The 22527-nt window shown below is 37.4% G+C and overlaps 1 protein-coding gene across 2 annotated transcripts in view; it reads right to left on the bottom strand.

The window, feature by feature from the left end:
• Positions 1 to 22527, bottom strand: part of COL14A1 (collagen type XIV alpha 1 chain) — a 191287-nt gene that overhangs the window by 75422 nt on the left and 93338 nt on the right. For both annotated transcript variants that reach the window (XM_054590440.1, XM_054590439.1), the window contains 8 exons: positions 21145 to 21267; positions 19325 to 19474; positions 16211 to 16327; positions 10671 to 10817; positions 6776 to 6832; positions 3559 to 3698; positions 1467 to 1590; positions 672 to 815 (listed from right to left, as the gene is read on the bottom strand). In XM_054590440.1, the coding sequence (XP_054446415.1) occupies positions 672 to 815; positions 1467 to 1590; positions 3559 to 3698; positions 6776 to 6832; positions 10671 to 10817; positions 16211 to 16327; positions 19325 to 19474; positions 21145 to 21267 (1002 nt within the window). The remainder of the gene's footprint in view (positions 1 to 671; positions 816 to 1466; positions 1591 to 3558; positions 3699 to 6775; positions 6833 to 10670; positions 10818 to 16210; positions 16328 to 19324; positions 19475 to 21144; positions 21268 to 22527) is intronic.

Raw genomic sequence — 22527 nt, 5'->3', positions numbered from 1 at the left:
ATTAGATGATAACTATGGCATCATCTCCTACAGAAATTTTCCATTTTAAAGAAACTCAAGAAGACCAATGCCCCACTCAGTACTTGAGACAAAGCAGTTATCATTTGGGTAACATCTTCATATCTGTATATTTTTAATAGCTGTTTTTAAATGTATAAGATGAAGTGTAGTTGAAACAGAGAAATTTTATCTCTGTTTTTATTTCAGATGTAGAAACTGAGATGTTAATAGACTTAGCAGCCTGACGTGGGTCATGGGTCAAAGCTTGGCCAATTAAGATTAAACTACTATTTACCAGGCATATCTTGTATAATATAATCTTCACAACAGTGTTATGAGAATCTTCATTTGACAGACGATGAGGCTGAGGAGTTTCTGTGATTAGGTTCCCTCCCTAGCCCTTTATAATGGTTTTTTTCATAGTATTGTACTTAACTGCTAGCATATCTTACATAGGGCATCCTGCAAGTAGTAAAAGTATTAGAGAAAATACAGCAAAATAATAGATTTGGAACCTGGAAATTATTTTTAAAATCACATTGTCCAGTGATATTAAGAAAGATTTAGAAATAATTTAAGTCATACAGATACAGCTTATGAATGTGTATTCAGAAAACAACAATGCTACCACATTATTTGTAGCCTCTGTTGCTTATCTATGTAAAACCTACCTTCTGATTGCATCTCCATGGAGATTTTGTTCACATCATCTTGTGATCGTCCATCAGTTATAACTACAATGACCTTGGGGATGCCTCTTCTGTTACCTGACTCTGAATTAAACAAGGTGTCTCGGACATACTTAATTGCTTTTCCTGAAACGAAGGAACACAACAGGTCAATTTCATTCCCTCCTATTTTCATTTTGCTGGAGAGGGGAGGGTAAGAATGAAGTTCCTAAATCAGTGAAAAATCTTTCCCCCCAAAACCTATATTACTATGCCTCAAAAAAAGGTAATTTTGGATGATTAGATAATGAAGATATATATACACAAATATACAATGGAATACTATTCAGTCCTAAAAAGACGAAATATTGCCATGTGTGGCAACATGGATAGATTTTGAGAATATTATACTAAGTAAAATAAATCAGATGAAAAAAGACAAAAACCATGTGATTTTACTTATATGTGGGATATAAAACGCAAAAGCAACAAATGAACAAAGAAACTCATAGATACAGACAACAGAATCATGGTTACCAGAGGGGAAGGGTTGGGGCCATGGGGTGGAGGTCTAAGAGGGTAAAGGGGGTCAAATACGTGGCGACAGACGGAGGCTAGACTTTGGGTGGTGTGCACACAATGGGATATACAAATGCCATATTATAAAGTTGTACACCAGAAATTTATATAATGTTATTAACCTTTGTCAACCTAATAAATATAATTTTAAAAAGGCAATTTCAGAAATTACTAATAATTAATTACTTTGGATCTTAACTGGGCTTTCTTTTGTCTCACCTGTTTTTGTATTTCCTCCTTTGTATGAAACATGTTTAATTGCATCAAGAAGAGTCTCTTTGGTTTTGTAAGTGTTTAGCTTAAATTCTGTTCTAGGATCATCAGTAAACTGAACCATTGCAACCTGGAGAGAGAAAGTGTATTGGTTTTTACATCTATGTAGACTTCCCCTGGGCCAGAGAACACCCAAAATGTCATCTAGAATTTTAATGTCCTATTTAACCCAGTCCACAATTTCCTTGATTTAAAATTCCACACAAGTTACATACTAAATCTAATGACATTAAACAGCTTTTTTTTTTTTTTCTGAATGCTTTTCAGAAAGTACTTTATTTTTTACAAATCTCTCTCTAACACTTATGGGCCTTTGTCACTTCATTTGGCAGATGGAAAAAATGGCAGCGTAGGCCTTGTAACTTGACAAAGGTCAGAGAATCAGATTTGGATTCTTCACAAGGACTTCTTTACAGAGCAAACCAATGAAGTAATCATTGTATCCTACCCCATTTTACAGGTGATGAAACAGAGGCAAACAAGTCAACTAACTTGCACAGGTCACAAGAGTAGTCACTGGTAGGACCAACCATTGCAGCCAGCATTTCTACTTCAAAATCTGTGCTCTTAACTACTGCAATATAAAATTTCCTGGCTTCATTTCCTATGATTTCATTTCTTTGGAACTTGGGAGCCATTTTTAATTTACAGGTTTGTTTGTTTTTCAGAGCTATGATGGGGCAGTACACATAGCATCTTCGGATGGCCTTCTTTGATTACGTGAGCCTTCAGCCGCTACCAGGTTGTCAAGGTCTACTGCAGATGTCACCATCTCTAGGAAACCCCCTCGGATCCTTCTATTCAAAACACACTTCCCCTCCCCACCCCCGGAAATGCTTCAGCAGCTTTATTAATTCTGCCCTTATGGTACCCCTCGTATCCAAATTTTCTCAGCTCTTCCTCCAAAGCATATATCTCCCTTGTCGTTCTGATGTACCTTGAGAGCAGTGTCTTAACTGGTCCCTCTGTTTCCACTCTTACCCCTGTTAATATTCACACTCCACAAAATAGCCACTCATCTTTTTAAAAAGCATGCCACATCTTTTCTCTTCTCTCCATACTTTCTATGGGCTTTCATTGCCGTTATGATGACACCCAATTCCTTCGATGGTCCATAAGACTCAAGACAATCTGGATTTTGCCTACCTCTTCCACTCCTTCTCCTGCACCGCACATGCTCACCCACTATATTCTAGCTACAAGTTTTAGCATTCGAAGCCTCAAATCTTATTCTCATCTGAGGTCCTTTGCACTTGCTATTTCCCTGTCGGGAAACTATACTCTCAGATTCCCTCTGTTACTATTTACATCTCAGTTCAAAAGCCACTCTTCATAGAGGACTTCATTGACCACAAAATTTAAAATACCCCTCTTGTACACATACAGACACACACACACACACACACACACACACACAGAATTTAAGTATCTCTCAGTGAATTTAAATCCTATCACCCTGCTTCAGAGCTCACATCTCTACCTTGCAAGTTTATTTATTTGCCTATTTGTATCTGTCTCTCAGCCTCCTCCTCTCTATGCCTTTAAGAATATGAGCACCATGAAATTAGGAACATTGTCAGTCATATTCGTTATGACACTACTGTGTCTAGCCATAATAAATCTTCAATAAATATTTGTTGAATGAATAAATTAGTTTTATGTTCTAATTGATCTATATTAGTGTGATCACAATCTCTGTCTTTCAAGACTTTAATGTCCTTGAGAACATGGGAAACAGTGGATATATCCGTAAAGGAGATTCTCTGTCATAGTATATAGAAAAGGAGAGTCTACTGACATGATCATTGTTACCGGTCTTAGTGTGCTGAACTCAATAGCTTTTAAGAATTAACATCTTCTTTAGCTCTATCTGGTGCTGGTAAACTGCTTCCAAATGCAGACTTGTGTATCCTCTCATTTAGGGTTGGAACAGATCATTATAGTTCTTTATCCTGATCCCCTGAATACTAGCCATAATAACACATTAAAATAACTTTTAAAGCATATAATGAATTAATAATTGATCTGTTAGCCTTACTTGAGTTCCATCTGCACCGATCTTGTTCAGGGCCCCAACGGTGTTATACAGAAAGTCAGTGATCTTGTTGAAATTTTCATCTCCAATACTCCAGGATCCATCTACCATAAACACCAGGTCTGCCTTGGCAGTTTTACATACTGAAGACCATGGAGAAATTTCGAACCAGAGATAAGGGGAAAAATGTAGTTGCTATTAAACCAACAAAGCAGATGATGGTTTTCTTCTGGTAATTCAAACTTTTTCCCAAAGAAAAGGTATAAGTCCTTAAGGTTTATATTTCAAGCTCTTGCTTATTATGTTTCCTGACCATCGTTTTCTTCCATACTCAAGGTTCCTATCCATGACTCAGAAGTTTCTACTGAATACATGGAATTTGAAAGGAAAAAAATTCACCAACCTCAGCCCAAAAGAATAGAAGTGAGAGAATAGAAAGAAGTGGAACTAAAGTGACTTGCAGAGAGAAAAATCAGCAAGCACTCTGTAGTGCCTACCAATTAGAAAAATGTCCAAGCTATCACCCTGTGCACTCCATCCTCTGCTTGCCAAGTGAGTAACTTCAGAAAGATTCAACATCACAAGGAAGTCATATGACATCTACAACTTGATATGCATTTGGGCTGAAGCCATATGCAAACTTTAATTCCAGCCTAGTTCAAAAATTCTATGTATGCCCTTCTGTTGACTCTGTTTTATGATGAAACTATTTTCTCTTCAAGAATATGAATCTTCAAATCTTAGGCAAGTTATACCCAACTATTCTTTGAGATAATAGGCCTTTTTCCTTTTTTTAGGAAAAAAACCCTCATTTGTTTTTTTATTTTATTAAGTGCAACTTTATTCCTCTAAAGTTATTTGTAATTTAAAATAAACCATCCTTAAGTGAGGTAATACTCCAGAAACAATAAGGATCTGGTGAGGTTGCTCTCATGAGTTCTGTAATTCACAAAATTTTACAAATTTATGGTTTGAATTTAAAACTGAAAGGGACACAAGATTTGCTCATTATAAGCTTAAAAAGGAAAGCCTGGTCCTCTGTTTCCAAGGAAAGCTGAAATCTGGATTAGGTTTCACCTTCAAAATGAAAGCAAAGTCTATTTGAATATTTGGTCAAAGTAAAATATTAATAAATCAAGGAAAAGATATCAAAGTGCATGAAGAAATTACCTCTGGGATCTGAAATTGTGTTTTTAATGTTCCTCTATATACTCTTTTCTACTTATTAACATTTCTTTAATAAATAATGAGTATCACTTTAATAATAAAAATGCACAGGCCCTTTAATTAAACACAGTCTGCACAAATAAAGCCTAAGATGAATAATGCTTTCAAGGTGCAAAGGCCCCACCATCTAAACCCATCCAGAGGAAAGCTTCAGGAGCCATGTTTCTGCTCTCTCAATCCTTCCTCTCACAGATGTTTCACAGACCATCCATGAGCATTCATGAATGTTTACTGAATGATATCCCTATTCAGCTATCAATGAAAATATTCTGACCTCAGAGAGTTTGTCATATCTGCACATCAGAAATGTTTAAATAGTAAGTTCGTCAATCAGGATCTGCTTTCAGTTCCAATACTGAAAAGAATCATAGGTATCAAGACTAGAGAAGGCTACATATAAAGACAGAAGAGGAAAGATTATGGCACTCCAGGTAGAGCAACTAGCGTTAAAAGATGAGGGACAACCTAAGACATGTATGGGGAACCCTGAGCTGTACAATGTTGCTGTTACCTAACATAGTCTGGGAAATGCATTTGCCAAGTAGGCAGACCCTTGAAGGCTTTGCGCAGTGTGCTAGGAAGGATGTTGGCCTTTATTAGAGTTTCTCGTTGCCTCTTTGCTTCCTTGACCCTTACACTCTCCAGCATCTGACCTCATTGACTTTAAGCTGCTCTAAGACAGGAACAACTTAATTTTCATTGTATCCCTGATACGTAAGAAGCACTTTAAAATGCATTATGAAAGAAAGAACACTCCCAAAACAAGCTTCCCACTACATGTCCTGCCTTTATCCTCTCCTGCCCCAAACGCTCCTCTCCAGGGTATCACGGTTATCTTTCTCAAACACAGGTTTCCTCTGGTCAGCCTCCCTTCATAAAACATCTCATCGCACTCCATTTCCTAGAGAATAAAGCTCCAACTCCCTATTCTGGCACACACCACTTTGTGACTCTATCTTCACTCTTTTCCACATGCTGCTTATTGTTCCCCAAACACTTTATGTGCTTATGAGATTATTCCATGACCCTGAGTGCTCTGCTCCCTTTCACTTTTCTGTAAAACTCATTCTTCACAATGTAGATCAAATTTCTCCTCCTCCTTTCCAAGTAAGTAAGCTGCAGCAGCACTAACTGTTCTCATTTCTGGACTGCCATAGTATAACGTCCGTTCTCACACTCATGTCCTTGACTGGTCACTGTCTAAGCGAACACCTATTCCCTTGCAATACTGAGAATAGGCACACAGCAGCAACCATACATTATTGCTGTGTTCCAAGTGCCTGGCATAAGAGTTTGGAAATGAATAGTAGGGCTAGTAAATGTTTATTAATGGAATGAAAAAACATAAGCAATCTCTACTGTGTTTGGAAGTTTTTTAGGAAGTTACCTTAACAGCTCAGGTAAGAGGTGGTGAGGAACTCTTGTGATGAAGATAGAAAGAAACAATAGAAGAGGCATTTCAGAGGTAAGCCAGGGAATTATGACTCTGTCTACAGGATTATAAGCTAAATTCTAACTCACAAAATTATGTAACTCTTCCTTAATGAGTATTTATTACTCTGATATTTTCAATGAAATGAATATGAAGCAGTTCTGGAAAATCTACCCTGTGTGTACAGAATATGTAATTACATTGACATTTTTCTATTTAAAAAAATTCAATATATTTGATATATGATATTGTATAAACTCAAGGTATAGAACATGTTAATTTGATACATTTATTTATTGTAATATGAGTGCTACTATAGGGTTATTTAGTGCCTCTATTATATTACATAATTATTATAAATGTTGTTGTCAGTGTTTATATTGTGCATTAGATCTCTATGTCTTGTTTACTGCTTGTTGCCAGTCTGTCCCCTATCAGGATTTGATAAGTATTTGTATTAAGGAGAAAATATCATTTATTAATACCTTGGTTTTTAAGTGAACAAACAGAACCAACAAAATCTTAAACCTAAAATCACATCATTATGGTATTACTTTTTACCTTCTTTTGCTGGTGGAATGGTTGGAGGAAAAGTAGGTGGCTGAGTGGGGGGCGATTCTGTAAGGGAAAAGGAGAGAAAACATCCATTAGCCTTCTGCTGCTTGGCGGAGAGAGGGAGGTCGTGGAGTAATGGCATGCGATGGCTGGGGCAGCTCTCTTCTCAGAGAAAGGAGCGACTGCTAGAAACCGACCACAGCCTGTGAAAACCGACTCTGCCCATCCCTTCAGCCTTAAATGGAAGTCTTGAAATGCCACTTTGCCACAGTTCAGTTTACGCAGTCAGAGTCAATGCAATCAAACTGTCAACTACAAAGTGGTTCTAATGCTGATTTAAGGCGGGAACTCCACCAACTGATTTCACATTAGTCTCTGGCTGTTTCACACACGTAGTCAACTTCATTTCCATTCTGCCTTGGTGAGGATTGACCATCAATCTTTCTTCAATAGTGCTTTCCCTCTTCTCATCCTGCATCCCCAGGATGTGATCTTCAGTGGCATCTGATTCACTCTCTACTCTGCTCAGCCTGTAACTGGAAAGCTTCCAGTTCTCATGACCCAATGGCAGGACTCTAGGAGGCTACAGATCAGCTCCACCAGGATATGTGGAAGGTGTCCTTGTGATAGTATGTGGAGATGTGGTTTGGTTAAAGGATCTGGGGATAGTTCATCAGAGTGGTGACTGTCATATCACTTCATGTGGCAGATCACCAGGAAGTTAGGGCATCATTAGACAAATATTGTGAATATTATCTTTTATGTATTCTTTTCCATTTTTATTTGAAACTAATAATTTAAGAAAAACTGAGAAAATTCATATTAGCCCAGTTTAATATGTGGTAAAGACCCTCAATTAATCATAGCCATTTGCAGTTGGGGATGTTTAGCCTCTGGAGACAGTGAGCACCAAGAAGCTGGAAGGATTTGAGCTTGGGCAGAACAGCGACTTGCCGGGAATGTTGGAAAGGCAACTCCTTCACTGCAGAAAGGTTGGAAGGCATGAATGTTAAGGTCTTTTCCAAATCTAAAGCCAATAAAGTAAAATTGAGTAAAGTGATTAAACATTTAAAAGAATGAGGTAACTATATTACTGATATGGAAAAATGTTAGACATTAATTATTATATGAAACGAAACAAGTCACAGAATATTATGGTATAATTCTATTTGTGAAATATAAAAAAATTTTATCTTATGCATCTATCAGATATACATTGATATATTTCTATTTATATCAATATATGTCTATATATGTGTATACATATATGCACCTATACATACACACATGTGTGTATATATGTGTATATATATCAGGTAGACTTTCTTAAGGGAGATCAAGCTGATACAAATGGGTATTTCTGGAAAGAAAGGATGGAGAAACAGGGAGGCTGACAATGCACTTTATACCTCTGTTGCATTATTATGAATATTCACCACTTTTTTCTTTTAAAGCTAAAAACTTTCAACAATAGGAAAAAAGATAAGAAATCTTAATACTAAAACTAGGATTGCAAAACTTGCTTTAAAGCACCAAAATGCTATTAAAGCCAGGTCTATTTATTTTAAAATCTGTGGAAGCAAGATTTATGCATCTTTGTTAATGGAAAATTGAGGTATATCTAAAGTTCAGTCAATAAATCAAGTAACAAACCAATGGGAGGCTATGGCAGATAGATCAATATGTTTGGGCAGAACATCTGGTCAAAGAATCCCTTGGGTAGGGAGAACAATAAACTAGTGACATGTGTTTACATTCTCTATGTGGCATACAGATGGTCCCTGTCTTCAAGTATGTGAGGGGCTGTCACATAGAAAAGGAACAGTCTTGATCTGCATGGCTTCAGAAGGTTGAACTAAAGCCAGTGCATGAGCCAGTACATGGAAGCTGCTGAAAGACAGATGTCCCCAACATAAGGAAAACATTTACATAAAACAGAGCTATTCAAATTAACCCTGGGTTGGTAGTTCACAGTCATGGGGTTAAGATTAGGGGAAGGGAAGTAGGCCAGGGACCCCAATTTCAAATGTTGTCAGAGGTCAGGCAAGTAATGAATGTGAGCAAAGAACTAGTCCAAACATTAAGCAGTAGCAACTTGAGAACACAGACATTGTCTAAAAGAGACGGCAGTTACTCGGTTCCAGCAGATTGGCACCGCGAGGATATGTGTGCCCTGTGATGTCAGAGCTTTTGAATTTTCAAAACACTTCAAAAGTTAGAAAAAAAAAATATGACCCAACAAAAACATGCCTGACCCCATGGTCATCATTTTGTGACTTCCAAGGGATGACTAAAAAAACTTGTTCGGTAAGACAAATCTAAATGCGGCTCAACATTCTCTTTTGCTGGATCTTTTCCACCACCAGTGGCTAAGGGAGTGGGTATGTCATTTTACTGATGAGCAAAAAAGAAGCTCAGAGATGTTGAATTGCCTAAGGCCACAATGGCAGAAAGGGCATCAACTGAGCCTGTTGGTTAAATCTTGAGCACTACCACGCCTCTGATAACATTAAAATTATATGATCCTCTATCTATAAAACAGAATTCTCATCTGCAATAAAAAGAAACAAACTACTGTAGAATGTAAAACTACAACTACATTCTACAACATGAATAAACCTCAAAAACCTATGCTAAGTGAAAGATACTGGTGCAAAAGATTACATATTATATTGTTCCATTTATACAAAATGTCTAGAAAAGGCATATATATATATATATATATATATATATATATATATATACACACACACATACATACATATATATATGAAAAGAAAGCAAATTACTTGGGGCTGAAGATGGGACTGGAGACGTACTGAACAGACATGAAAAATCCCTTTGGGTTGGTGAAAATGTTTTAAAGTTGGGTTGTAGTCATGGCTGTACAACTATTTGTATTAAAAAAACATTGAATGGTACACTTAAAATGGCTGAATTTTATAGTATGTAACTTATACCTCAAAAATTCGTGCATAATATAAATGTTGAATAGTTCAGTGTTATGAAATAAAGTCTTTATATTAGGAAAAAACTAGATGATTCGGTTTAATAAACTTTGCCTTTCTGTTTCTGAAGGTCACACATTGATTTCTTTCTGCATGTCCCAGATCAACTGGAATACTGATACACAGACAGTAGAACCTTTTAAATATCAGAAAGATGATAGGGGACATTCAAGAAAGCCCATTGCCCACCAACTCTCCAGACACAAGTGCTCAGGGATTCGGAATTTAAGTCAAGATTCTGAGGTAAGCACACAAATGTCCCCCAGAATTCACTGCAGTTCAAACCATTTTAATGCTTGTGGCCTCTAGGTCAGGAATCCTTGATTAAAAGTCATTCCATGAAGCTGACACCCTCCTTGCTCTTTAGAACATGTAAAAAGGACTTTGTTTTAATTGTATACTTTCCCTTCCCCTTCAGGCCATCAGATCTGCAGCCAACTTGGAAAAAAGACAAGAGCCTCTTAAATAGGCAGTAACTCCAAGGTCAGCAAGTCGGAACCCGTTGGCCCCATGCCCGCCCACACGGCCACGGTCTATGCCATTGTTTCATTGTCAGGACCCAGTCCTTATACTTCATTTCACCCTCCACATACCACAAATGTTCCTTATGGATTTGGATCGCAACATAGGTCATTGTTTCCAGCACTTTGCCATCAGATGGCCTTATCGTTTCCTGAAGCATATGAAGGAAGGAAAAAACCATACAGATGACATCAGTGGGTCACATGCAGTGAATTCTGGGGCTGGAGAGGAGGAGCAAAATTTGTATTACAGATATTTGTGGGCGGCAATCGTTAATATTTTTCTAAATGGAATAGAGTGTTTGAACCAAAACAGGATGCCTAAGAACTGTTCTTGGAGACGGGGCTCAGGAGGGAAGGCACTTGACTTACGTGTTTTCTCCATGATGCTCACACTGGGTCCCTCAGTCTCCTGAACCCTTGTGTAAACACTGATCTTATATCGTGAATCAGGCTGAAGTCCATAGAAGCAATGCCTGCTTGTCCCTCCACCCACAGTAGTTTCTTGCTGTCGTGCATCTATAATAAAAAGAAAATAAAACACACACATATGAAATTTTTAAAATCAGCCATCAGTAGATGATTTGTTTCTAAAGTGCTTAATATGAATGGCCTAATCAGATAACTCCAGAAAGAATTACACTGTCTGAGGTATTGTATCCTATAATTGGTTTAAAAAAAACCCAATTCATGCAAATTTCCATTTATGCAATTTTCCCTCTAGAAAAATTATGCAAATTTTTCTCTAGATTGATTTTCAACTGATCCATACATTGTATTCATCCAGCTACAGCCTTACATTGCTTTATTTCTAGAAATTCAAAAACCAGTGTCAAAAAAAACTGCAACAATTAAACACATTACACATATTACTTAGTGGTTAAAAAAACTCCTTCAAAATGTTATCTGTAGTTTATTAAATATAAACAAAACAGAGAAAACATTAGAATAGAATAGTTGCTTTTTTAAGTACAAAATGCAAAAATGTTAAATACTTATTTTTGTCTATTTGAAAAGTAAAATACCTATTAAATTTCAATCCATATTTTAATATACAGGAACAAAACATATGTATATTACAATATACATATGTCAGAACAAACATGACATATGTCATTTAAATTTTTGTCAATGGACAAATCCTAATTTTAAAAAATAATAAATAAAGTCATTTGTTTAGTAAAATTTATTTTAATAATTCTGAATATTGAAGAGTGTTAAAAGTGATCTTTATAATATAATCCTTAGTAATATGTGTGGTTAGAATGAATTAAGTTCTATCTAAATAATTTATCATATATTTTGCAAAATGATGGAATGAAAAAATTATTAAGGTGTTTATGGGATTTTCTACTACTCTGAAAGGAAATGTTAGTAAACCCACAGGGTGCATTGCTTTGTTGATGTCCAAGTTCAGTCTGGCTCAGAATCGCACAAAAGATGTTTCTTGCTAACCCTTTCCCACAACTTTGGAGCCTCTTGCAAGCTTCTGTTAGCCACCTGCAATACAAACATCTTCTAAATCCTATGCATGGATCATATTCATCTGTCTCCATAAAAGTGTTCAGGGACTCGCCTGGAATCAGTTCCAGAAATGTGCGTTTCTGTCATCTCCTCTATTTCTTGTGGATACTCATGTACTTTACCGACCCTTGACAATAAGAATATAAATGGGTTTTACTGCTAAAAAAAACTATAAACCTTTGGAAAACTGGAAAAGTCACTGTAAAATTAATGGGAAACAGTATGGTTAGATTCCCAATACTAACAAAGAGGGGTTACATGAATGGGGTGGATCCATGTTGCTTTTGGCATGTGTGATTCAGGTCTAATGGCTTTGCACTAACGGAAAACATTTAAACTGATCAAATGATGACTAATTTCCTCAACCCCTTGTGCCAAAAGCAGGGGATTAATTCATTTTTTGGAACAGAGAGAAAAAATTATGTCTTTGTGCATTCATTCTTATGAAGCAAGGCTAAATACATGCTCTGGGTTATTATCATGCTGGTAATGATGCCACCAACTTGACTCACCAAAATGTCCTAAGACAGCTTACTGAGATCCACAAAGGAATATACAGGATCCAGAATACCCTGCTAGAACGTTAGGATATAAATTCTTCCATTCCCCAAGTGTCTCAAATACCCTGACCCCCAATCATAATGTCACAGCTTCAAAAAGTTTGATCTTGGAAACGGGTTTTTCTTTCCATGACCTTTTATTTTTAAGGTAGACTCTCCACTATGCTGCAATTCCCTCTCCTTGTTAATGGACAATACTGCAAAAATGACATTTCAGCACCTAAAGATAGAAAAGTTGAGCATCCTTTGAAACCTTTTTTTTTTTTTTAATAGCAAGCTAGAAAGAAATTCACCAAGTGATGGAGATAAACAAGGGAATGCTGTATTTGGGCTCACATGGTGTAGAAATGCATGAACTTGAAGGGAAACGCTATACTCAACCTCAGATGCCACATCAACTCAAAACAGCTGGAGAGAGACAGAACTCCAGAGCATCCACAGAACTAAAGCAGGCTCTCACGGGTTCTCATTTACCCAACACCAAGCAAAGGTCTCTGACTTTGGTGTATCCTACTATTAACCAAAAGCCTACAATTTATTTGGCAAGTGAATGACTGACTCAAAAGCAGATTTTATTTCAGTGTCTCTTGCAAAGACATATCCTTCTGCAATCCTTTTTTATTTTTTCCAGTCTTGGCTATAAAAAATGTCATAATATTTACATGGGTAGAGGACATCTGTTGTTTTTGCATGTCTTGCATCTAATCCCTCTTTCTTTGAATTGTGCTTCCCCATTCTTGGCCTTTATGGTTTGGGAAGAACAGAAAAACAACACAGGGGTGTTGGCAACCCTCCAGATACAGGGGTGAAGGCAACCAGGTCCGACCAGTCCATTTATTTCATATCCTGCAATTCAGTGACAGATTTGGGGGCATCTGACATAATCTGAGCCAATAGGACTCAGTTCCTGGACTTTTGTTAGAATTATTAAGAAAGAGAATCTCTTTCTTTTACAAAGGCTGTTAAGCTAGAAGCCAGGAGGATGTAACTCTGGATCTGAGCAGAGCCAACTCACAGAATCTGGTTGGGAATGAAGGCAAAGGAGAGCAGAGCAGCGGGATGAAGTAAGACCCAATCTCAATGACACTGTTTGAACACCTAGATCCAGATGTGCCTGAAGCCAGACGCTATTGAGTTTTGCAGTATAGGAGCCAGGAAATTGATCCTTTTGCTAAAGTCCCTTTTACCTGTGTTTTTGCCATTTACAAACAAACAAACTGGAATGATACAGCCCTGCTACTTTGCTTGCAAATTCCTTGGAAATGTGCAGGTATTACCTCAACGGAAGTAATTTTGGAGAAACTGAAGCTCAAAGAAGAAAGTTGAGCAACAGTTAAGGTTTGAGCAGAGTTCTTCCACAGACGTTGTCTTAAAACACAAGGGCACATGAGCAGACCACAGGGAATATATTCTTTATAAAAAGTGAACCTGGAAAAAATTACCTGTCACACAGTAGGAATTTGTCAGAGGCATTTAGAAATAGGTCAGCCTGGAATAAAGCTTTTCTTTATCACAGGGAAAGCAGCAGTCAGGGAGATGATCACATTTCTCTGTGAGATAAAGAAACTCAACCTAAACCAAGCTCACAGAGACAGAGAAGAGATAGTGGTTGCTAGAGGCGGGAAGGTGGGGAGAGTGGGAAGAAATGGGCAACGATGTCAAAAGGGAAAAAGAAAGAAACTCAGCCTAATTCTCCCCTACTCCAAAGGAGAAAGACTATTCTTTGAGCTAAACTGTGGAAGTTAAAATATTTAAACATTCTCCTTGCTGCTCTCTCCACATTCACTCACCACCTTCAATGGTCCCTTTTGAGGATGTCAGTTAGAGTCTGTTGCTGTCCAGTTGGTTAATAGTGTTCAGTTAGGCAACTGGGTAAATGAGATGTAGGCTAATTGGGTTCATAAGTCTCTCAGCTATAGATGTTGATGAAAAACACATACTTTTGTTCATTCTTGTTTAATTGAGACATTGAGTCTCTGTTAAAGAGTTTTCTGGCCACCTGAAAATTATACTTGAGTACAAGTTAACTTGAAGATAAGAAGGAAAGGTAGACTCATATTTTCTTTTGCTAGCAAAGATCTTGGCTTCAGAAAGAGCTTATTGAGGTTTTGGGTTACCAGATTAATGTTACCAGACACATCAATCGTATCCTCTGATAAGAATCTCAATGTTATTTTGCAAATATGCTAAACTAAAAACATTTAGTTAAAATACTAAGTATTTCACCAATTCTGCTGATACATCAGTCTTTATACAATTTTATAGCAATTTATATAATTATAATTTTATGAAAGACAATGACCCTTCCTGTCAACTTCTTAAATGTTATAAAAAGATAATAGTATTATAAGGGAATTTGGGAGTGCAATTTTCATACTTAGTATTTTTTAAAGATAAAAAAATACCCACTAAATGTCAATCCTTCTATATAAAAGTATGAATTAGCCATCATATAAAGATGCATGAAACATAACCCAAGCTTTTGCAGTTGCTTCTCAAATAGTTACATATATTTCATCTACTCCTGCTTAAGCATCCCATTAATCATATTAAATACAACCACAAAATCCCTGTGACTTATCCTGACTTTTCCTTTCTCAGTGTTCATTCTGGATTAAAGCTACTCCCTTAATTTTAGCCCATGCCAGGTTAAAGAGATTTCTGCAGGATCACATACAGGGAATCAAGGAATTAGTGCTTACCACTGTGTTGAGATGCTGCCTTGGCTGGGGTGGGCAGAACCTTTCCTCATGGTGCTCTTACTCCATTCTCACATTCTCATCCTATTTCTAAATGCTCTCAGTTCACAAACTGTGCTTTCCACTTTCATGATTAAATTAAAAGTGGGGTTTTTGCATTTTGAATGTAGTTATAGGTTGTATTTAATATGATTAATGGGATGCTTAAGCAGGGAAATAGGCTACTGAACCCCCTCTTATCCAGACCCCTCAAAATTAGCTCCTTCTGCTTTTTTAAAATAGGAATACCATAACCATTTTTCCAGAAAGAAAAAATTTTAACAATTTTATTAGTTTAAAGTATTTTAAAAAATCATTGGGGATTCTCCAGTGTCTCCTATAGCCCCCCCAATGTAACAAGACATATCTTTTCTACTGATAGACGAATCTGATGAAAGTTATGGTCATTATTTGATCTCATTTTCTGAATCTTATCCATGATGATAATGTGGGAAGAGAATTTACAGTCCCTAGAAACTCACTTTTTTGGGAATCAATTTTTTGTTGTTGTTCTTGACATTTTAATGAAAATAAGCAGACATTTTTTAGCGTTTCAACTTTGAAACAGTCCCAAGTTGTAGAAGTACTTGAAAACTATAAGAACCTGCCCTGGATGACACAGATACCATCTCCTGAATGGGAGTTTCTTGCTCATCAATTACTCCCAAAAGTAAACCAAATCACTAAGAAAAACATACAAGTCAAACCTGGATCCCCACTGAGTATCTAACTTTAATGTATGTGAGTCCTGGCTATTGGGTTCCCACTACCTATAGCAGCTAGTATTTCTCAGATGCTTAATGTGTTACAAGTTCTTTACATAGATTTATCTCAGCTTAATCTCACAGAATGTGACCAGAGCAGCACTATGGTTCCACCCATTAACAGATGAGAAAGTGGAGGCTGGGAAGATTCAATAATCAGCTTAACCAGCCATTGTGACTCCATATCCTGCATGATCCATAACACAACGTTGCCTCTTCCATGAGAGGGCTCTTGTCTAATGTTAGGTGCATGTTGTCTATAGTGACTTACACAGAACTAAGTACTCAAGTCCTTGACAAAAACAGATGTGATGACGTGCACTTACCCTGGACAGATTCTATAACTATTCTGTAGGCAGTGGCGTGACGGTGTACCTGCCACTGAGCACACAAGCTGGTCATTTGAATCTGGTCTGCCTGAAGATTGGTCACACCCAAAAACACTGTGAGGAAACAGAAACATAACTGTGTCACACAAAGGTCCCCAAATCCAAAATTAACTTTAACATTAGATCACCTGATAAAATTCTAATTAAAATTCCTTAGTGAGAGTCGGGAAGATATCCATGAACTCACAAATTTTTGCACAGAAATAACTATTTTATAACATGAAAAAACAGTTGCAAAACATTATGTATTATATCCAGTGGTGTCCAACCTGTGGCCCATGGGCCACATGCAGTTCAGGATGGCTATGAATGCAGCCCAACACAAAACCGTAAATTTACTTAAAACGTTGTGAGATATTTTTGTGACTATGTGTCTTGATGTATTTAATGTGTAGCCCAAGACAACTCTTCTTCTTCCAGTGTGGCACAGAGACATCAAAAGGTTGGACATCCTAGCTAGTCTGTCATATTTGTAAATAAAAGAATATATATATATTCTGAGGGAAAAGGCAAGGTGTGATGGATGGTGAAATTATGGGTGAGTTTTAACTTTTCCTCCTTATTTGTTTGTGTTTTCTAAATATTCAAAAATTAATATGTTATACCCTTATAATAAAAAAATTAAATACAATTTGTACTTATCATCCAGTGAGAGATAGTGATGGCTAAACAAAGGGAAGAACAAAGTGGACACAGTGGAAGTCTTACTCAAAGGAGAGTAGTTTCACAAGGACTGGCCTTCAAAACATGATGGAGTGAGAATGCACAAATTTTTGAAAATTTAAAAATAAAAGATTATTTTTATAACACAGATAACAAAAAAGTTATTTTAAAACAGATACATAGATTCCTATTAATCTTAGAACACTGTGATATTCAAAAGTGATTCACCAAAAAGTTATTTTGGGAAGTAGTAAAACTATTGTTTCTCCAATATAATAGAAGTGTGAGCACGCAATGTTTATCATTTAACCCAAGCAGAAACAGCTAAAAAATTAATATTTGCTTTCTCTAATGATCTCTTATTCTTATCCATGTCATTTTTTCTTACTTCTTCCTCTCTCTTTGCTAACTCATAAAATTTTTTAAAAGTTCAAAATTATTTTCAAGATGATAAAAATAAACTTGTCTACTTACAACTTACGTCTTTACATTGTTCTTTGGTTAGATCAGAGAATGAAGAACTATTTTCCTAAGGCCAATTAAACACACCTCTCACCCCCCACAAAATGAAATCAATAATTATTTATATAACCACACTAAATTTAAAGAACATCTGAAATTAATTTAGTTGCCATTGTACAGAGTTTTATTTAGCTTGAGAGGAGAGAAAACAAATAATAAGCTGATCTAATTTCTACTTTTAGAAGATAAAACAATTTAAATATTTTTAGTCTTTTAACATCTATTTGGAATATCTAACATTTATTAAAGGAGAGGAGCGGCATAGACCAGAAGGCAGAGGGGGGCAGACAAAGGGGGATAACAAGAGACAAAAAAAGAGTAAGGAGAGGAAACACCAATAAAAAAAAATTGCAGAGGCAGAAAAAAATGGTGCAGACAGAAAGGGTAGTCTAAAGAGGAAAATGAAGATAAGCTGGAGAAGACGAGAGGAGGTAGATGGTGGGAAAATGCCCAGGGGATTCTAAGGTGTTTCTAAGGAAGGGCTGTGGGGTTGCTGTAATAGTACAAAAGGAAATTACTTGGAGGTAAAGGTAGCGCCCAGAATAGTAGCACTTGAACAGCCAAGCAGGAGATCAGGACCACAGACTAAAGGCTTCCTGGGTCAGTTGAAGACAGGCTATTTCTTTTGAGATTAAATTGATTCTGTATCTAGACTATAAAATTTGAAGAAACTCCATAAAAAAGAATTCAGGAAGCCTCTTCCAAGCACTGTCTCTATATAAAATATGGGTGGCCAAATAGAGGTGTCTTGGGATCTGCTAAAATATATACCTCAATTCTTGCATAACTCCACTGATCAGACTACTCATCTGATTAGAGGTGAGATACGAGCCAAGTGCATAAAGTATAATTACTACAATAATAATAGGAGTTATTAATGAGCATTTGTCATATAGTAGACACTTTTCATATATTATCTATTTAATGCTGGCAATCAGCTTGTATGTGGTTATCATGATCTTCATTCCAATGTGGAGAAAACAGGCTCAGAGAATGTAAGTTCTTTGCTCAAGGCTATTGCTAATAAGGAGCAGATTTAAGGCTCATGCTGTTGATTATGCCCTATTACTCCCGAGGGTGGGGCGTGCACCCAGGATGATTTTCATTAGCACACAGCCAAACCACCTTTATTTTGAACTTTTCTGTATTATCTTTAATGTATATTAAAAACGCTGGTGTTCTGTTTAGAGTGATTATGTGGGTTTGGAAAGTATTTAGGTAAAGAAACTGTAAGTTGATTTAAAGAAATATATTAAACAGATGGTGTGGAAGTATAACAAACATCAGGAATATGGAACAATCACGCTGGAGTTTGGAAACACTGCATTAAGCCCCGGGTGTCTGGAGTCATATATGCCAGTGAGAAGGCCCAGACAGTGTGCAGACAGCATGAAAACTCTTAAAAAGTAGAGAAGGGAGTCCTTAGACTGGTATATGTATCTTTCAGGCATGGCGTGTGTGAGCGTGGCGGGGGGTGCGGGGGGGTGGGAAGGGGTGAATGCTTTGAGAAAAGGCATTCTCTCCCCACTGGCCCAACTTTGACTGGCTTCGCTATGTGAGGCTACAGGCTGGTTGGAAAATTTCACCTAATTTGAAAAATGCCAACAAAGACTTTCCAGAAGGAAATCCTATCCGCCACTGTCAAGTACAGTTGAACGCCAGGCTCGGACATTCTGCCTGCCAACCAGGACTCTGAACTATAGCCCCGAATAAGGAACACACCTTTCTTTCCATGAAACACCATCCAGAAAGGGAAACACTGAGGAAAAGAAAAAGCAAGTGCCGAGCTGAAGGAAGAGTTGAGTTACAGTAAAAAGAGCCGCGAAACCACATGGCAAGGCTGAAGCACCAGGACATCGGCCTTACGAGTTTTCACCACGCCTGTCAGGGCATCGCTGAAGCCTGAGGCCTGGGAGGCAAAGATCTTCACATTGTAGTCCATTCCGCTGAGGAGGTTTGTGATGAGAATGGTGTTAATGTTAGCTCCCACGAAAGTTTCCAGGGTCGGGCCAGCAACTGAGAGGAGGAAAAGTATGGTTCAGTTACAGCAGAAACACTCCTGAGGTGAATTGTACTGACTCAACGGTCTTTCAGTTGCCCAGGATTATACAGCAGAGAGACTCCCGCCCTGTGTAGCTCTAAGACTTGCATACCTGACGACCACGCTAGGGCTTTTTCTAGGGATCTCATCCTTTTCTCAAATATAGTTCTTTCCTCAGCACCTACTAAAAGAAGCTGGTCCACTGCACTATCACCCACCATATTGTGAGGCCTTGATAGTGGAGCTACTATGTTGTCATAGGCTCTGGGACACTTGCCAAACAGAAGTCATTCTCTATTGTCCCTTCTCAGACGACAGCTTTGTCCCCAGCAGGCATGCAAGTGGCAATAGCAGCAAAATGTATCATGGACACCACACCTCACTTTACTTACCACATGGGGGGACAGCGTGTATATTAACACTGTTAGCTATATCCACTCCTCTCACAATGTTTTTACAACAGACACATGCCACTCTTTTTTTAAAATTTTTATTTATTGATTTTAGAGAAAAAGGGGAATTGGGAGGAGAGAAAGAAAAAAAACCACATTGATTTGTTGTTTGATTTATTTATTTATTCGTTGGTTGATTCTTGTACATGCCCTGACCAGAGATTAAACTCATGACCTTGGCATGTCCCCTTACCGGGAGTCAAACCTGTGACCTTGGTGTATTGGTACGACACCCTAGCCAACTGAGCTTCCGGGCCAGGACAGGCAGATGACACTCTTACTCCAAGGCCCTTGCCCAGCTGGCTTCTTGGGGCCTTTACATTTTCACTTCTATTTCAACCCAGTGGAGCCTTTGATTTAGCATTCAAAATATTCCTTGCTAAGTCCTACACAAATTTATTTACCTTCTGCTTCTTCCCATATGTGCTCTTTCTTTAAGAGCTGTGAGTTAGTGAGAGATTTTTTTAATACCATTGTTTTACTGCAGAACTTCTCTTCCAAGAATACATTTATATATTTCTGTGTTATTTCACTTGTGTTTTCCCCACTTCCCAAACTCCTGCTTCCAATGCCCACATACAGTTCTTCCCCTTGAATGTGAACAGTATTTCTCAGCCTCTGCACTGTTGACAGCTTGGGCTGGATAAATCCCTATTCTGGAGCAGTAGGGAAGAGGTCCTGTCACTTGTTTGATGCCTAACAGTGCCTGCTAGATGCCAATAGCCACTCCCTACCCCCATATGAGGACAATCAAAGGTATCTCTTTTGGGCAGCAGAATTGTACCAGGTGAGAACCACTGGCCTAAAACAAAGCTATTTTCCCTCAGAAAATTAGATCAATGTTTATAAAATGGGCCAAACAACATGTTTAGCAAGGCTCTTTTGCCAATTAACACATGCCTCAGGACTAAAAAAAGGAAAAAATTGGTGATGGACTCCTAAGGAATTCATCTCGAGCAGACTAGTGACCCATGGTGTGTTCTTGCTACTTCATTGCCATGTTTCATACAGATATTTGTCTGGAGAAATTGGAGGTAGGGTATTGTAGTTGTATGGACCAGGATAATGGGGCACAAAAAAAGGCTAAAATGTGCTATAGAAGCAAGAGCAACATCTCAGATGGAGACTGAGACTAACTAACTTATCTTAAAAGACATTTTAGATGCTAACACTATTTTTGAAAACATACTTACCACTAACAGGTTTGTAGACAATCCTATAGCCCTTTACAGGAGAAGATGGGGGATCCCATGTAATACGCAATCTGTTATACCATTCTTCTGAGACCCGTAAGTTCTGGGGACCAGAGGGTGGCACTGAGCAGGAAAGAAAGGGAAAAGGAGGATTTCTTGTGATGTCCATCTTTGCAACCTACAGCATTGTTAACAAAATCAAAGATATTGTCCTACAGTGTTAAAAATATTTACAGGTGAAAATGCACTACCTCTATGAGTCCATGGCTGTTCTATTAAATATATAAAAAATAATTGTGTTTTAAATGTTTTTATATGAAGATCAGCCATTCATTAAATGTCATTGGGGTTTTTTTCTTCAGTTAATTTTAAGTAAAACGGAGCTGAATGGTGTTTATTAAAACTTCTGTATACATACCATTCTGTTCCCACCACCAAGGAATGTTTGTTTAGCAATACCAAGGGGGAGCATGCTATAAGCAATGATGGTAATTCTCCAAGGTAAGATTCTGATGATTGTATTTTCACTTTCATCTTCATGTTGCCTATATTGTTTAAATTTTATGTTATTGTTTATCGATTTTTTATCACAACGTTAAAGCCATTTTATATGGAGGAACTTTGTAAGCTATTACGTACATTGCTGGATAATAGCCCCATCATTTTGTTGTTGATGGAAGTTAGTTGTGTTCACCACTGCTTAAAATAAGTAGGCCATCCACTAACAGTTGGATATAATTTTACTGAGTGACTATTGCTACATGTGATGGTATTTCTGTAATGATATTTAAGTCATATTTCAATAGTAATGGTCTTTAAATAGCTTTTATTTGTGCTAGTATGTATGTGTGTTTAACAAGAAACCCTTTACAAATGAGCTAATTTCTAACATATGAATGTTAAAAATAGATCTTTGAGCTCAGGACATTGGCAGTTAGAGGGCGATCCTTTGCCTCCGCTCCCTGACTCCCCTCAGCAAAGGGGTTTATGGTAACTTTATGAGACATTAGGGTGTTAAATAACGCAGTTCAAAATCAACTGAGAACAGCAGAATTTACTAATATTATTTTAAACCATCCTTACATGCGTTTTTTAACAACCTAGACTTAATATAGACAAGAATGATGTATTTAAAACGCGGAAGCTGCTCCATAAATGTTAGGTGAATACCATTTGATTTTCTTCTTTAATTGTTATTTAGCCTGTGGTTTTAAAACATTTAGTTAGCAGCAAAACACCAAAAACATGCTAGAAATTCCAATGTGTTGATCCAAGTCAATATCAAGTTAAGATGCCCATGCACGGGTGAAATACAAGAAGAGCATGGAGCTCGCCCACTGCTCTGCTCTTCCCCGGCCTTCTCTCCTTCCACACGACCCTGAG

This window comes from Pteronotus mesoamericanus, unplaced genomic scaffold (assembly GCF_021234165.1).
Source record: "Pteronotus mesoamericanus isolate MK-2021 breed Mesoamerican mustached bat unplaced genomic scaffold, CSHL_Meso_final scaffold_174, whole genome shotgun sequence".
Classification (NCBI taxonomy): domain Eukaryota; kingdom Metazoa; phylum Chordata; class Mammalia; order Chiroptera; family Mormoopidae; genus Pteronotus; species Pteronotus mesoamericanus.
This window is presented reverse-complemented; position numbering and strand designations above follow the sequence as displayed.